Below are 17,452 nucleotides of genomic sequence, written 5' to 3'. Positions count from 1 at the left end.
AACGAGCAATTCCTTCTAATTAAAGAATCGCCGAGGCGGGGGAGGAGAGATGGCAGGTTTGCCGCGTGCTTTGGCCGCGCTGTGGCGGGGCTTTGCCGGGCGTTGCCAGATCCCCCCGCCGCGCCGGCTGGCACCAGGCAGGCTTTAAAGCTGGGCCGACGCCGGAAAATCATTGTATTTGGGAATCTTTATAATATTTTTATTCTTTTCTTTTTTTTTTTTTTGTTATCAGTGCCCCGAGCCCCTGCCCTGCCCTGCCAAAGCTCCCGCGCGGTGGGACCCCCACCCGAGGGGCCGGGAAAGACGCTGGCCCGTGAAAAAAAGAAACCCAAATTCGGGGAGAATTGTGGGCAAATGCCCTGTTTTGAGGGGAATTTCAGCTGCCGGGCTGCATCCTGCCACCTCCTGAGCTTGATTTGCTCCAGATGCTGCCCCGTCCCCCCCCATCATCCGCACCCCAAAATCCTCCCGCTGGGGTGCTCCAGCTCCCCCCGCCCCCGGCATTGCATTACAGCGCTGCCGCCCCCCATGAATGTTTGATGGGCCGGGGCGCGGCGGAGAGCGGGAGATGAAATATCAAACCTCGCGCGCCGCCGAGCGCCCGGCTTCCCCCGGCTCCCCGACCCCGTGTTTTCAGTCGAGGGGGGGGTAGCAGGCAGGTTTATAAATAATTAAGGGTTAATCAGGGCCGGGCTTAATTCCCCAGGGGTAACCGGAGAGGAGGTTGGGGCGGAGAGCGCAGCCCTGCTTCGTGGCGTCCCGCCGAGGGGCTCGGTGCCGGACATGGCGCCATGGAGCGCGGCCGGGCACCGCTGCCGCGTTGGAGGGGGCCCTGGATCCTCTGCCTGCTGCCGGCACTGGCGGGGGGTGAGCACAGCCCTGACCCCCCCCCCCCCCCCAGACCCCCCAAATTTTCCCCAGGGAGGTGAGGGAGGGGGGGGCGAGCAGAGACCTGACCGACTCGCCGCACCTCTGGGCCAGGTCAGCCGCTGGCAGCCGGCGAGGCGGCCTACGAGGAGCGGACGGTGACGGGGGTGCGGGGCCGGGCGGTGGAGCTGAGCTGCGGGCCGGCGGTATCGGCGCCGCCGGCGGTGGTTTTCTGGAGCTTTGCGGCACCGGCGGGGGGCTCGGGGCCACCGCGGGCCGTGGCGGTGGGCTCGGGCCCGGAGGTGGCGGTGGCCCCCGGCGCGGGGACGCTGGGCCGGGTGACCCTGCGCAACGGGACGCTGGAGCTGCGGGAGCTGCGGGCGGCCGCCCAGGGCCGCTTCCTCTGCCAGGGGCTCTTCCCCGAGCCGGGCCGGCTCCGCGTGGGCTACGCCGCCGTCCTCCTGCGCGTCCTGGGTGAGCCACCGGCCCGCGTCCTCCCCGGGGGGGCCAACTAGCCACGGACCGGCCCGCGTCGCGTTCCCCTGGCTCGCGGGGAAGCATCCCCTCGCCCGCGAGCCGGTAGGGTCTTTCACTGGCCAACGTAGTGTGCTAGTGGCCGATGAAGCAACCCACTAGCCAGCAAAGGGCCCCGCTAGTCAATGAAGCATGCTGCTAGCCAGTGCGGAGTCCCGCTAGCCAAGGTCGTGGCCCCTAGCCAATGAAATGCCCCACTAGCCAGCAAAGGGCCCCGCTAGTCAATGAAGCATGCTGCTAGCCAGTGCAGAGTCCCGCTAGCCAAGGTTGTGGCCCCTAGCCAATGAAACGCCCCACTAGCCAACAAAGAGCCCCACTAGTCAGTGAAGCATGCCACTAGCCAATGTAGTGCCCCACTAGCCAACGTAGTGGCCCACTAGCCAGCAAAGCACCCTGCTTGCCAACATAGCACCCCACTAGTTAGCAAAGCACCCCACTAGCCAACATAGCATGCCGCTAGCCAATGTAGTGCCACGCTAGCCAACTTAGCACCCCCACTAGCCAAAGTAACTCACCATTAGCCAGCATGGCTGGTGAGCCAACGAAGTGCCCCATTAGCCAAAGTAGAGGCCCAGTAGCCAGCAAAGCACCCCACTAGGCAACACAGCAGCTCACTAGCCAAAGTAGCATACCACTAGCCAATTAACTCCCCTGCCTCCAGCCAATGTAGTGCCCCACTAGCCAATGTAGCACCCCACTAGCCAACATAGCACCCCGCTAGCCATCCTCATCTCCTCGCCCTGGCCAACCCAGCATCCCATAACCGGTCTCATTAGCCCATGCACGGCTGGTCCAGCTAGTCCCTGGACCCACAGCCAGGACACCCCCTCACTAGCCCGTGGATGTTCTCACTAGCCATCCCGCTAGCCCACTAGCCAATATATGGGCTGGGCTGGAGCGCTCATCCCCGGGTGGGACGGGAGGGGTCGGGGGGCCCCCGGCAGGCCCGGGGCAAGGGGCCAGCAGCTTCGGGGGCCGCTGACGGCTCGGTGCCCCCAGTGCCCGTCTCCAAGCCCTTCGTGCGGCCGACGGCGGCGGCGGCGGCGGAGGGGGCGGCGGTGGCCCTGACGTGCGCCGTGCGGGAGGGGACGGAGCCGCTGAGCTTCTCCTGGCAGCACCGGGAGCCCCGGGGGGGTCCCTCGGCCGCCCCCGCGGGGCTGGGGGGCTCCAGGGCAGAGCTGCGCCTGACGCCCGCCAACCGCAGCCACGCCGGCTGGTACGCCTGCACCGTGCGCAACGAGGTCAACAACCGGACCAGTGAGCCCGTCTACCTGGACATCGTCTGTGAGTGCCCCGCGGCTCGGTGCCGCCTTCCGGGGGGGCTGCGCCAAGGTGGGGGCCTCGGGCACCCCAGGGGCCACCCTCGGGGCTGAAGATGCCACCGTGGCACGTCCATGGCCACCAAGTGCCCTGCCACTGTGGTACGTCCGTAGGTACCATGGTACATCCACGGGCACCGTGCACCCTGCCACTGTGGTGCCTCCATGGCCACTGTGGTACATCCATGGCCACCTTGATGCCTCCATGGCCACCGTGGTATGGCCGTGGCCAACAAGCATGTTGCCACCACGATTCATCCATAGCCACCATGCACCCTGCCACTGTGATGCCTCCGTGGCCACCTTGATGCCTCCATGGCCACCGTGGTATGGCCGTGGCCAACAAGCATGTTGCCACCACGATTCATCCATAGCCACCACGCACCCTGCTACTGTGATGCCTCCATAGCCACCATGGCAGGTCCATAGCCACCATGCACCCCACAACTGTGATGCCTCCATGGCCACCGTGGTATGTCCATGGCCACCTTGATGCCTCCATGGCCACCATGATGCCTCCGCGGCCAACAAACATATTGCCACCATGACCCATCCATGACCACCACGCACCATGCCACTGTGATGCCTCCATGGCCACCATGGCAGGTCCATAGCCACCATGCACCATGCCACCATGATGCCTCTATGGCCATCATGGTATGTCCATGGCCAACAAGCATTCTACCACCATGATGCATCTGTGGCCACCAGGGTATGTCCATGGCCAACAAGCATGCTGCCACCATGATGCATCTGTGGCCACCATGACATGTCCATGGCCACCATGCACCTTGCTACCACAGTACCTCCATGCTCACCGTGCACCATGGCATACCCATGGCCACCAAGCACCATGCCACCACGGTGCCTCTGTGGCCATCATAGTGCCTCTGTGGCCACCACGCACCATGGTGCATTCCCAGCCGCCATGGTGCACCCTTTCTAAGGAGGCTTCACAGCCTGGTTTCCCACCAGTGGGAGGATGCTCCAGAGAGAACCGCGTCCCCTCTGTGGGGACATCCCGGTGGCTAAGGGTCCCCGTGTCACCACAGACGGCCCCGACGAGCCGGCCATCAGCGTGGAGCCCTTCTCCCCCGAACAGGGGGGCTTCTCGGCGGGCGAGCGGGAGGACGTGGTGCTGAGCTGCCTGGCTCCCTCCAACCCCCCCAGCCGCTACGTCTGGCTCCACAACGGTTCCCAGGTCCACACCGGCCAGACCTACGTCATCGCCGCCATCGCCCGCGCCCAGGCGGGCACCTACACCTGCCTGGCCGAAAACACCCACCTCCAAACCCGCACCCAGGCCACCATCGTCCTCACCGTCTACTGTAAGTAACCCCGGGGAGGGGGTGGCCCGGTGGGTCCCCCCCCGGGCGAGATGGACCAACACGGCTCCCCGGTGAGAACGACGTGGGGGGGGGGTGAAGGCGGGGTGGGGACCACCCCACCCCACCCCACCCCAGCGCTGATGGTCTTCTGCAGATCCGCCAGCCGGGAGCCCCAGCTGCTCTGCCCTGGCCACCGGTGACCGGCGGGACGTGGCCCTGCGGTGCCGCTGGCTGGGGGGCTTCCCCCCGGCACGGCTGCGCTGGGTGGGCCCTGGGCCCCCCCAGGAAGAGGAGGAGGAGGAAGAGGGGATGATGGGGTTGAGTTTTTCCATGGCCACCAGCATCCAGCCAGGGGCGGCCACCAGGAACGGCAGCTCCTTCTCCTGCCTGGCCTCCCACCCCGCGCTGCCGCAGGGGGCTGCGTGCGGGACCACCCTGTGTGAGTGCGGACGGGTCCCCCCCCGCCCCCCCCAAAATCCCTTCCTGCCCCCCCCTTGGCACGGCAAAGCTGCGGTGACCCCACGCCACGGCCACACCACGGGACGGGCACCCCAAGGCGACACCGCCTTTGCTCCAAAATGGGGGTCCCCACGGCCCAGCCGGGGTGCGAAGCCCCCCCACGCCCTGGGGGGGGGGTGTCTCCTTTTTGGGGGGGACACGCTTCGGCACAGCATCACGCTACGCCTCTCCGTCCCGCAGGGGTCCCGGCCGGCGGCCCCTCCTGCGCGGCAGCGGCCACCAAGGGCGACGAGTACGTGGTGCTGCGGTGCCGGTGGGAGGGGGGCACGCCGCCCGTCACCCTGCGCTGGCGGGACGGCGGGGGCCAGGCCTTGGGGGACCCCTCGCCCTCCGCCACCGTCCTGGTGCTGAGCGCCGACGGCAGCCTGGGGGGCCGGGATTTCGTCTGCGCGGCCGCCCACCCGCTACGGGCCACCAGCGCCGAGTGTCACCTCCGGCTGGGTAAGCCGGCTCGCTCCCCGGGTGCCCTCACCGTGCCGCGGTGGGGTTGCACGTCCCTGCCGGCTGCGTCCCCCCGCTTCTCGCCGCGCAGAGGTGCCCGAGCTGGAGACGGAGAGGAGCGAGGTGGCGGTGCTGGAGGGCGGCGAGGCGCGGTTGGCGTGCCGGCGGCGCAGCGGCGGCGCCGATCTGGGTGCCGCCGTGGTTTGGTACGACCCTAAGGAGCGGGAGGTGACGCCGGGGCTGGCCAGGTACCGGTTGGAGCGGGGAGAAGCGTGGGTCAACCTCACCGTCCGGGATGCCGAGTGGCCGGGGGACGGCGGGATCTACCGCTGCACCGCAGCCAACGCCGCGGGCGCCGCCAGCCTCCCCGTCCGCCTCCGCGTGGAGCGTGAGTCCTGGGAGCGGCAGGGGGTCCCCAGGGTGGGCTTGGCGGGGGGGTCAGCCCCCTCCTACCGGGGGCCGTCTCGCCGCAGGGTACCCGGCCCCCCCCAACGTCACCATCAGCAAGCTGCGGTACACGCGGGCGCGCACCGAGGTGCGGCTGGAGTGGCGGACACAGGGTGCCGGCAACCTCACCGGCTTCGTGGTACAGCGACGGCAAGCCAAGAAACCCCCCCCGCAGGCGGCCGGCCCCTGGGAAACGGCCGCCAGCGACATCGAGCCCCACTCCCGCGACCGGCGCCTGGGGGGGCTGGACCCGGCCGTGGTCTACGCTTTCCGCGTCCTGGCCGTCAACCACCGGACGGCCGGGCACCCCTCCGAGGTGCAGACGCCAGGTGAAGTGGGGGGGACGCTGCTCCGTGTGGGCAGAGCCGGGTTTGAGTGGAGAAGGGCGACGTTTGCACCCCTGAGGAGCCGAGTGTGAGCAGCCGTCAGTAGGTTTCAGAGTAAACAGGCACAGGCTCCCACCTCCCTCCGCCTTTCTGGGCTCTGCCAGGCCTTGTGCTGGGGACGCCTGCTGCCTGCCGCGCTCCCTCCTCTCCCTCTGCGTGGCTCACACACGGGGGCCTCGTTACCTTAATTACCCCTGGGGGGGGACAGACAGGCTGACAAGCCCCCGCTCTCTTCCAGCCGAGCCTCCCTTCGAGGCCTACCCAGCGGTGACGGGGGCAATGGTGGCAGGGATGCTGGTGGCCACCGCGGCATCGCTCCTGGCCGTGCGCTGCCTCGCCCGCCACAGGAACACCCTCCCACGTGAGTGCCAGGGGCTCGGTGGGGCCACAGCAGGACCCTGGACACCCACGCCTCACGTCCGTCTGTCTGTCCCCAGGGCTGCACGACCTGCTCTTCCGCACGTGAGTGCCCCAAAGCCCCTCGCCCCAGCGCTCCAGCACCGGTGAGAGTCCCACAGTGTCCCCCCCGCAGGGCTGGTCCCGGCGCCCAGGAGCCCATCGGCACGCCGGAGGATGCCGAAACGGCCGCAAGCAGGGAGGAGGGAGCAGTACCGGCACCGGCACACCCCAGCACAGCAGCAGGTAACAGCACCCAGGGGGCAAACCGAGGGCTGAGCCACCCACCCCGGTGACCCGGGACCTACCCGGTGTCACCAGGGGCTCTCCCACCCCTTGCAGAGCCGCTCTCGGCACCGCCGGATGCCACCGACGACCCACCGGTTAACGTCACCGTCACCGTGACAGCAACGCCGTGACAGCAACTCCGGCTTTTCCTCTTGTTATTTCCCTTTCTTCCCCTTGTTTCGCAGCACAGGACGGCAGCGCCCGCCTGTGCCGCAGCCCGCTCTTCCCTTCGCGTTAATAAAGCGGGGAAGGGTGCGCACGTCTCCCTCGCCTCAGCTCCTGCGATGCTGCTGAAGTCAAAACTCCGCAGCTGGAAAAATATTGGCGATAACAGACCCATCACAAAAATCTGGGGCTGGTGGCAAAGGGGTTTTGCTTCTTTACAATATTTAAAAAGGTGTTGGGGGACATGTATGATTTTTCCTGGGGGGCAGCTGGCTTGGGGAAGGGAAGGGAAAGCTTTTCTAACCCCCAAAATTATGAAGGACCAGCGAAATCATGATATAGCCCAGGGAGTAAGAAAGGTGAGAGGCTTCGCCAAAAAGCTCGCGCCGGGTTTTACCAATGGCTATAAAAAGCAGCACAGCCCGAGCGCGGGGATGAGCTGGGCGACTCCCGGAGAAAACCCCTCCAGCTCAGCCTTGAGACTTCAGTGACTTCTGGAGCTAAAATAAATATTTAGGCTAAAATAAATATTTCTCACCCATGGGAGAAAAAAAAACCCCTCCGCTCTCAGCCCAAGGGCTTGCGGTGGCTGCCGTCGTGGATACTGGGTTGGGATCATGCCGAATTTTATGCGGTGCAAAGACAGCTGCAAAGCTTCGGGGGGGTGAGGAAGGGCTCCTCATCTTCACCCCAAACTCCCCCTTTTCAGGCCAAATGTTAAAAATAGCAATTATTGGTTTTTCCCTACGTTGGTCCAAGGAAAGGGTCGAGCGGTTCCCGGCTTTCCTCGGCCCTCGGCTTCTGGTGTGCGCGATAAACGAGAGCGTCTCTGGCCCTTTTCTCCTGTATTTGGTTAATAACCGGTTGGGAAGTATCGAGTGCTGAGAACCAACCTCACTTCAGTGCCCGTGGAGTTATCAATCCCCACTCCTGCCATAAAGCAGCACCATTCTCTTTACCAAACCACCCCAAAAAATAAAAACCCAACCTCCAAACCCTGCAAAACCTGCGTCGTTTCAAAATACGTATAATTTCCAAAGGAATATTCTAGCTTCTTAGGAAAATATAGCGTCTTTATACGACGCAACCGTGATAAAGGGGAGCACGTGCAGGGTCTGCTTTAAGTGAGGTCGTTTAAAAATGTGGTTAGATCTCAGTGTTTGGGAAAAACAGAGCAGCCAGAGGTAAAACCCAACCACTCGCCTGCCAATCTCCATCGGAAAAGCCTTGCAGCAGGTCTTGCAAAGGAAAAAGCCAGCGAGGGTAAAGCCACGCTGCGAGGAGCAGAGGGAGAAGGCCGGGTTTAGGAGAGGAGGAGATAAATGACGAGGGAGGAGCGGGACTTTGCAGCGGCTCCGGGGTAGGTGGCAGTCGAAGCCCACGGGTTGCGCGGTGCAAGGTCCAGGGTGCCAACGGGGTTTGCAGGGAGCTTCAGAGTCAGGCAGCTCTGGCTGGGAGGAGGCACAACCCTAAAAATAAAGGCAAAAAAATTAATATATTTATAAATAATACAATAAAAGGGAAAAAAAAAACCCATCCCAACACTTAAAAACAGCACATAGAGGCTGCTACCTAAGCAGATTGCAAGAGCTTCCTCCTCCAACAGAAATCGCTCCCCAAAAACCCCGTCGCTCGCAAAGCAGCTCGCTGCACCTGTAGCGCCTTTGCTCCCGGAGGGGGTTGCAGCGGTTCCAGCCAGGCCGGCATCGCTTCCTCCCTTCCCAGCCCCGCGGCCGGCTTTGGCTAGAAAAATACTCGCTCCCTGGAAAGGCGGCTGCACATGTGTCGCCTCGGGGCGGCCGTAATTGTAATTTATGCGCCTCATTTCTGGGGTTATGCGCTCCTGATTTTTTTTTTTTGGGGGGGGGAGGGGAGTGCTTTACAAGCACCGGTTTGTTTTATTTAGTCTGATTAAATTTGGAAAGGGGAAAAAAAAAACCCAACCCATAACACCCCAAACCCTGCAGTTAACGTTGCAACACCTACATCATGCTGTTTCCGAGGGGCAGGCAGGTTTCTTACAGCCGTGCGCAGGGCCGGTGGGAGCTGCTTCGACACGACTTGCTTCATTTCGGAGACTATTCAAGCCATTACTATTCCCTCAAACCAAGGAGTTAAAAGTACAGTCGAACTGGATTTCATCTTCCGCAAGCGTGAAGGGGAGACAGGCTGGATTTTTAATCTGCACTTCTGCAAACGTAAGGGTTATCAAACACCTGAAGACACAAAGTCACCAAACTGAGCTCTGCTTCTCAAGCCGCGCCGCACGGACTCAGCCGAGGTTCATTTTTCTTATTTATTTTCTTATTTACCCACTGGGCTCTTCCCAGAGAAACCGAAAGAGGACGGGAGGCGTTCACGGAAAGGGGGGCTCGAGTACCGCGATGCCGAGCTGCCAGGGAGGCGGCAGCGATCGGTCGTAAGCATCAGAGCTGCTTCGCTAAATCCCTGTATCGGGCTCCTCGGAAGCGCTCCTCGCGCTGGTAATACGCCACGGAAAACACACTCCGTATTTCCCATCGTTGTTCTTTATATTATTACAATTCTTTTTTATACACATAACCAGGCTAGTTTCGCGGTGCATGGGGTGGGTGGGGGGGTGGGGGAAGGAATTTCAAGGCATAAATAATATAAAAAGGCAACCATTTTTAAAAACAAGATACATTCATATGACACTACTACAAAAAAATAAATAGTGACTCTCTCTGTTATAATTAACATCCCTCCATCACTCCCTTTCAGCGACTCTGCTGTGCAGTTACTGGCGTTAAGTGGGGACAACGGTCACTTCCTCAGGTTTCCTGCAGCTGGAGCTGCCGAAGGTCCCCGGAACCGTTTAAGGTGACTCCGGATGAATTCCATCCTGGTTTTTCCTTACAGTCCTTCGAAACAGGCTGCAGAATAAGGGGACTCCAGCTCAAAACGTGGTTCGATGTTTCCGAGTGCATGCAGTTGTCACCTGCGAAGCAAGAGCAGGATGGGTTGGTTGGTTGTTGTTGGGGTTTGTTTTAAGTAGATCATCTCTTCTTTCAGCTCAACGGACCCACAAGCCCCGAAAATTCAGATTAATAAAAGTGGGTGATGCTCTTTGAGCTCAGGCTCATTCCCACCGTACCAGGCACAGAACATCTCTATCCGAGCACGCCGATGGCACCGATACTGAATAGGTCACGCCAATTAGGTCAGCCCGACTCCCACCGACATTTCTGTGCCTGCTCTTGCCTACGGGATGGCTCTAGGCCGTCACAGATGGCTGCTCGTTAGGGAAAACTCCATTAGGAAGCATTTCAGCAGTTTCGGGAGACCACGGGTACGCTGTAGGTGCAGGCAACTGCGAGCCAGCATAAATCAGTCGCAGCCTCGTTACCTGGAGCGTGCCTGCTCCATGACCTCCGCTTAGAGGCATCAATCACGAAGGGCACGACAGCCACAGGCACCTGAGCATCGCCGCTCCTATTTTCCACGATGGGAAAGGCGGAACGCTTCACCTTTCTCAAAAAGCCAGGTCTTTTGTGGACTTAATTACTAGCTTCTCCGCAATAAATTAAGCGCCCTACAGCTGTCCTACAGAATAGTCCCGGCTTTAAAGCTGGGTGCTATCCTCTCCGGAATGCCTTACCGTCCGTGTAATCCACGGAGAGCCGGTTCACGCCTTCTCGACAGCAGGGATGCTGGGCGGAGGGCTGCTCCGCTTTCCCCTTGCCGTCCTCCTCCAGCCGGGCGCTACACTCCGGGACGGTGGAGGCCAAGCACATGGCCACCATGACGTGGTGATTCAGAGGTTTCATCTCCAAACCGTCCTGCTGATAAGGTGCTACGATGGGCACGACGGGTAGCGTGTTGCTGCTGAAAGTGCCATTGGTTTTGGTGAAACACCTGCAGACGGGACATAAGCCAAAAGCGGGGTTACTCAGAGCTGCTTCTCTCCACCACTTATCTTGAGAAACTGCAATTTTTAAGTACCTTACCGCGTGTCATTCGCTGTAGCAACAGTCAGCTTGCCAAATTAAGTTTTACATATATTTTTGGATCAATCCTGACATTAAGAAAAGGATCGAGCATTTTTTAATCCCAACAGAAAGCTGAAAACATTCAAAACATGCGCTCGGTTACTTCCCCCATCGATTGTGACCCGATGACCTGACTTGCGAGTCCATTTCTCCATCAAGGCAGCCCCATAAAACAGGTTTTCACTGCCAAGAAAAAGAGCTCGAGTTTGAAACCCAAACAGCAAACTTAAGTACTTTGGAAAAGAAATACCAAGCGTTATCGGAGTGAACGCAAATTAGAAAAATATACGCAATATTATAAATATAAACCTCCCCTCTGCTGCGTAACTCAGATTGTGGCCCTCTAATACAGGCGTAAGGCTGTGAAATTGAAGTTAAACTGCTAAACCAATTGTTACGGCCAAACTATTTAACCTTTAAACAAAAAGGAGCTGGACCTTAAGAGACACGCATACCGTTGCAGCAAGCAGGGAAAATGCCTACAGCGTTTGGAGCCCCGTGAACAATGCGGCCTCAGCGAACATTTATATAAGCAATTCCTATGTAAGAAAGCACCCCCCGCCCCCCCCCCCCCAAAAAAAAAAGAAAAAAAAAAAAAAAATCACACTTCAGTGTGGTTTTATACAAAACCAGAATTACCGCAAAAGTAAAAGGTTCACTTGTACGGCTGCCATAAGCTTTGGGAAACTACCCCCCCAAAAGCTCTGTGTTTTGCGGCGCAGAACAGAGATGGATCCGCAGATAAAAGCAAAGCATTGAAATCAGGATGGAGAGCGTTCAAACCCACCGCGAGCCAGCGATACTCCGAAACGCTCCCGCGAACGTTAAACAGGCTTCAAGGTTTTTTCTATTCTGATATGGATACGACTCGGAGCATTTTTTTTTTTTTTTGCTGCCAAATTTAAATATATCTGTCGCCTGTTCTTCTCACGGTGACAAGCCTAATGCATCTTGCTCTAGGTAGCTGGCTATTACTGGGATGCTACCTAAGCGCTGGCATTTTGAAATATAATAATTGAGAGCTGGGATATGGCTGTTCAGGTGCTAGCTTATCCGATAGCACAGCATGTTTCTTTAGAGTGATTCTGTCCAAAACCAGAGCTGATCGTTAAATTGCTGAAAGAGAGGGGGGGAAGATGGACTTCGACATCATCAGTGACAGGGTATCAGCCATCAGAACCTGCTTTGACAGCAGCTGAGCCCTCAACACTCAGATGGATTTAAAAGCGGGAGATGTGAAGCTTGGCAATCACAGTAAGGTCCTGCCCAAGTCCCAGAAACCACTTTTATCCCGTTAAAAAGGTCACGGCAATGCATAAAACCATCACGTTCGAGGGACTTGTCCTACAAACTCACTCGGAGCCTCAGGTTATACTGTCACCTGAAAACCACAATCAATATCGCCAGAATCGAAAGAGCAACAAAACATCCACAAATAACACAAATAAACTTTCTAGAGGAGGAACTGGAGCAAGTTTCCCCTCTGGCAGATGTTTCACTCGCAAAGCCAAAACACGGGACAAGGGGGGGATCCCTCCAGCGACTGCGGTATCGCCCTGGGAGCCCGCTCCCCTCCCGAACACGGCAGGGATGGAGCAGCACCAACCTTCGCTCTCCTATTTTGTCCTTCTGCTCCCATAACTGCCTCCAAAATCATTATTCCAAGTACCAAAATACCACAGAAGCCACTGAAGAATCCACATGAAACACATCTGGTCTTCAAACAAATCCATTTATTAGTTTGCATTTCTTTCCACAGAGGTTTTGACTGCACTCACTTATTATTTAAAAAAAAAATATTCTTAGAGAAACCCATTTTAAATGTTTGGTTTTGCATGTTTATGGGGCTTTCTTTTTAAAGATACAGAGGTCGGTGTAGTTCTTTGTATTACTGTACGGGCTTGACTGATGTTTCAAGACAGCAGTCCAGCTTTTTAAGCTTAAATAACAACGTTTTGATGGAAACTAGCCATTGGTATATCCAGACCAGAGTGTGTGTGAATAGCGATGCAAAATCCCTGCTGCAGGAAACACATTTTTCTATCAATTCTCAGTGCTAAAATCCTACCAAACTATAATCTGACTTAAAAGCCCACACCAGCATAATTTAGATTTAAAGAGCTGGAAAAACAGACCGATACTGGTTTATTTGAAACACGTATTTCAGATTTCTGATTAGAATGAAGCAAATTTGCAAAGACGAGAGGTCTGCAAAAATGTAAATTCCTTTGCAACCATCAGGTATCTAGAAAGTTTTAGTGCAAAAGCACCAGAGAAGGGAAAAAAAAAAAATCAGTTCTCAATCCTAATATAACAAGGTAAACCACACTCGTCTTACCGGCTTTGTCCACAATAGCAAAGCGGGTATCCACATTTCAGCAACTTCTACCTCTGGCAAGCCTCCACGAGCAGTTACAAGAGCATAAAGTGCTAATTTAAACAGAAGACCGAGGGATTTCACCACCGTAATAATAAAACCTGCTCCGAGATGGCTATTGCTGAAAACAGCCATGGCAGCCAGCTATTAAATATGCTAAACCTTTAGGATTCATTTGCACGTGGTCACAATTCAAACGACTGCTAAATTCACCCCAAATCAGAAACAACTCCCGGCATTCCGTGGAAACAGGCTCATGTGGGAATTAGCAACGCCAAGGTGGAACGTACGAGCAAGGCCATGTGCACCTGAAACGCTCACGAGTTAGGGACCATCACCCTGCTAGAGATGTTTCCACTTCAACCTACCTTCCTCTGTTCTCACGCGGGTGTTTTGCAGAGGGAATTGCCTGATTTTAGTACACAAGGCGCAATAATTCCAGGGTGGGACGAGGCACGGGTCCTCTCTGCACAAAGAGGAGGCCAGATGGAGGGGACAGTAGCTATGAGGTTGAACAAAGGTGGGGGAAAAGACTCCAGCCCCAAATTCCCGCTTGCCAAAACCTACCAACTTGACCGGGCTAACCCACCAGGCCTTTCTCCTCCTCCTCCTCCTCCTCACCCCGGCCATACATCCAGCTCCCTGGCCCCTGGTGTAATACTCAGGCACGTTTCTGGTCCTTCCCGTTCCCCTCTCCCATGTCCTCCTTCCATTCCTTCAGCACCAGGAAGGGAACGGAGCGGTCCCGGCTGCGCAGCTCTCCTGCCAAACGGAGGTTAATGGTCCCCTCTGGGGTAGGCAGCTGTAAAGGACAACTTGTTTCTCTATCAAGCAGTCAAATATAGAACAGGGATGTGAAAATTCAAAGTTCAGACCCTGCTGATGACCCATCTGGGAGGAACAGTACAGTTGCAGAGGATGGAACCCATTCTCCCTGCTTACTTAAGAAAAAAAAGAGCAATTAAAAATTTAAATATGCTTAAAACTGGAAAGCAAGCTCTTAATTACGGCCTAACACATACAGCATGTTCCAAATTACGGCCAGTCGCACGCATCTTGATGACTGCTGTTACACAGCCTGCCTTGAAAACAGACAATTGGCTTGTAACGAAACAGTAGCTCGCTTTCCCGAGAGCAGCCGTGACACTGGTCCGGACAAAGCGTGCCCAGCTCCACCTGCGAGTAGCAGCCCGTCTCCATCATGCTGTCACGCATATATTTACGGAAGGAGGAAGAATTTAAAGCCTATTATAAGTTATATTTTAAAAAGTAAAACCATGAAAATAAAGTGAACATGTTTTCTGCCTTCACCAACAGCTTAATTTCGACTCGACTTCTCCAGATGTACACCTAAAGGCAGCTGACAATTTTAATAAGACAGAAAATTCAAAGTATGATTGAAAAAAATCCAGAATTTACCAGTCAGAGCAGTTCAGCACGTCTGACTTCCAATTCTATTTTTAGTCATTAAAATAACCAGAGATTTAGTCAGAAGCCTGGAAGGATATTCTTTAAAACTTTCAAAAGTGAAAATCCTCATAAAAATCCAGACTCCCAGCTACAATGTAGAAGACAGATTTTCCCTTATTCTGTACAAGAATCTTTTTTCTCATGCAAAAAAAAAAAAAAAGTATCCCACACTGACAATGGCTGGCCAACCTGCTCCTGAAGGCCTGAGGAACCTCAAATCCCATGTTTTACAAAGAATAGCGTTGTGAAAGCAAAGCTGCGGCTCTAGTTCGTTGGTGTTCTTCAGAGAATGGCAGGAAATGTAAAATACAGACCAATTAAACCCTGCTTGACAAACTCCATATGGAATGATTTTGTTATCTCAAAACTGAAGAAAACACAGGAAATAAGGTTTAAAAAAATCCCACACATATCCAGTGCCCACCCTGCCTCCCTTACTAGAGAGCATCAGATGAGTATGTTGAGTAAAATGAGCTCTGGGGGTTTAATGACTCGTTTTATTCCACCCCACAGATAATCACCAACTGCTCTCCTCGAGTCACACGCCGACATCGAGCTCCTCCGTACCCTCAGCCGGGACTCAAGCTCTCCGCTTCCGTTTGCCCCAGCTTTAACACAGGGCACAGAGCGAGGGCTTTTCTACGTGAAGGTCCTGCCTTCCTGCGAGTTTTACATCACCTGTTATTGTTCCGACAATTTCGGCAATTGATGCACTCGGAGGGGTCAGCCTGCGGCACTGCCGTGTACATCCCACCGCCCTGCAGCAGGAAGGATTAGAAAAAATAATAATCACTAAAAAAAAAAATAAAAAACAATCGCTATTTGAACACAGAAGAGACAGTCGCCGAGAAGATAGTTCAGCTTGAGCTAGCGCCCCAAGCCCTTCCACTTTCTTTTCGAACTCTAATCACCTTATCAATCTTCAGATCCGTGCCCCAGAACGTGGCACGGCAACACTGAGCCATTATACGAAGTCAAGTGGAGGGTTTTTGCCAGCATGTGTGTCAGAGAAAAGTAAATAACTGCAGCTTAGACAAGTATGTGGTAATTTCCCTGGTCTGTTTTCAGCTTAATACGCTCAGGTTTAATTTAATAAACACACTGTAAATATGTTTATTTTTAACACTGATGACAGACATGAAAGCAAATTGCTGTTCATTAACAAACTGTGCCCATTTGGGGAGACAGAGCAGTAAATTTGCAGGGCTGATGTCACAACATAAACCCATCCCACTTTCCTGTAATTACTCCGATTAGATCAGTTTACTTCGCTACACTGATTTTCGAAACATTTAATATTTTTACAGATGGGGTAATTCCTTAGCCAGCAATGACTCTGGGTGAGAGGGATTTTGTGTTGTTAGTTTTGGCTGAAGGGGCCATTACAAGCAAGTAAAAATGCCCAGATTAACACATACCTCATTGTTAAAGACTAGGCGGACACTGATGCGGGAGCCGCTTGAAAACGGCGCTGCGGAGCCGGGCTACCGCGCCGTGTTTCAGGAGGGGAGCCAGTTTGGGAAAGCTCACGTGATTTTTGAGGTTTCAAGTCTTAGGTAACTTCTAACTATCCCTATTTCTGCAAAAACAGGGCTTCTCCTTAAGTTTTTGAGGCCGCTCGGTGCGATAGGGAGGCACGGAGGAAATGCCTAATTAGTCTTGATTGCCATCCTGGCCAGTTTCTCTCTTCCTCATTTAGCCCAATCAATGAAACAATAAAGAGAGTCCTAACGAGAATGAGAACATCCTGTTCCTCTGCCCTGCCTCACCCGCGTGCCAGTCCCGGACCTTCTACGTGGGAAGAGATTGCGTGACTCAAGCTTTCTACAACATGGAGGGGGGGAAAGAAAAACCCCAAGCCAGTCAACCATTCGCAACGAGACAGCGGCATTGCGTGTCCCATCTCGCGGCACGGAGGAGCTCCGAGCACCGAGACCTGTGTTACCACACGCGTATTTCCTTCCTTCCAAAAAAACCCCCCAAAATAAAAAAAAATAGGAGGGACAAAACATCAATCCAAGCCCCCAAACTTTCTCACGGGGCAGCTTTTGAGCACTGCAAAAACCTTCCCGTCCTGAGGGCTGGTACCATTGGAGACTTTTGGAGAGTTTCACCCACTGGGAGGTTGGACAGGTCCAAAAAACCATGGTTTGTGCCTCGGTTGCTCTTGAAAGCAACCAAAAAAGGTACTTCTTGCTGCACGAGCAGACCAAAAGACAGAATGAGGTGAAGAACCAACTGGTCTGGACTCAAAGCTGGAGTTAACTGAAGTGGCAACTACTGTGCAAGTGCTAATTTGTTGTTCAATAAAATGAAGTGCTTGTGTTCAATTACTAACACAAACAATAGCCCCATTTTTTTTTTCTCTAGAAACAGCATGGGTTATTCAGACTTTTGAACTTTTTCTTTCAGTTTTCCTGGGCAATGTTCACAGTTTTGAGTAAGTTTAGTAAGTTTGAATGCAAGCCATCTGTTTCCATAGACAATAATGAAATCATTATTCTCTCTTGGAACCAGGACACATTTCAGCAAATGAAGTATTTTTCCACAGCATGCAAAGGCTGGATCACAGACTTAAATTAGTTCTTAATTTTATTTTAAATTTCAAAACAAAAAATGAGCCTGTCTCAACAGTCACAAACAAGGGACTGAGAGGAAAAAAAAAAAAAAAGACAGCGTTATTACGTTGCTGCATTTCGAGATGTATGGGGCATTTTATTTTATGGAACCTCCTGCTACATTCGTGCTTTGCCATAATTAATAGCATTGCTCAGAGTTACAGATCTGAAACAGGTGGGGGAAAAACGGGTGATCCATAAAGCTGCAGAATAAGCAGCTATAATTAAATCTATTTAACTTGAAGATTGAGAAATACCATATGTACAAGTAAAGTATCTCAGCCCAG

At 54.8% G+C, this 17,452-nt stretch overlaps 2 protein-coding genes across 9 annotated transcripts in view; one reads left to right on the top strand and one right to left on the bottom strand.

Annotated features, from left to right (window-relative positions):
• Positions 1-791: 791 nt before the first annotated feature.
• On the top strand, positions 792-6,656 carry VSIG10L2 (V-set and immunoglobulin domain containing 10 like 2). The gene is given in 12 exon segments (XM_075521201.1): positions 792-867; positions 982-1,341; positions 2,401-2,685; positions 3,773-4,048; positions 4,203-4,487; positions 4,748-5,022; positions 5,024-5,396; positions 5,482-5,784; positions 6,080-6,202; positions 6,279-6,303; positions 6,374-6,483; positions 6,580-6,656. Coding segments are annotated over 12 exon segments (2,568 nt in total).
• Positions 6,657-7,824: 1,168 nt separating this feature from the next.
• The window catches only part of CDON (cell adhesion associated, oncogene regulated), a 55,746-nt gene continuing 46,118 nt past the window's right edge, over positions 7,825-17,452 (bottom strand). For 7 of the 8 annotated variants that reach the window (XM_075520982.1, XM_075520979.1, XM_075520983.1 and 4 more), the window contains 4 exons: positions 15,226-15,305; positions 10,310-10,566; positions 8,677-9,649; positions 7,827-8,159 (listed from right to left, as the gene is read on the bottom strand). In XM_075520982.1, coding sequence (XP_075377097.1) covers positions 9,483-9,649; positions 10,310-10,566; positions 15,226-15,305 — 504 coding nt within the window. In that variant the 3' untranslated portion in view covers positions 7,827-8,159; positions 8,677-9,482. Of the gene's footprint in view, positions 8,160-8,676; positions 9,650-10,309; positions 10,567-15,225; positions 15,306-17,452 lie in introns of all 8 variants that reach the window. The other variant, XM_075520986.1, reaches the window with a different exon arrangement.

The sequence above is a fragment of the Mycteria americana genome, chromosome 19 (genome assembly GCF_035582795.1).
Source record: "Mycteria americana isolate JAX WOST 10 ecotype Jacksonville Zoo and Gardens chromosome 19, USCA_MyAme_1.0, whole genome shotgun sequence".
In the NCBI taxonomy this organism is placed as follows: domain Eukaryota; kingdom Metazoa; phylum Chordata; class Aves; order Ciconiiformes; family Ciconiidae; genus Mycteria; species Mycteria americana.
Note: the sequence above shows the minus strand (reverse complement) of the source record. Positions and strands in the feature narration are given on the sequence as shown.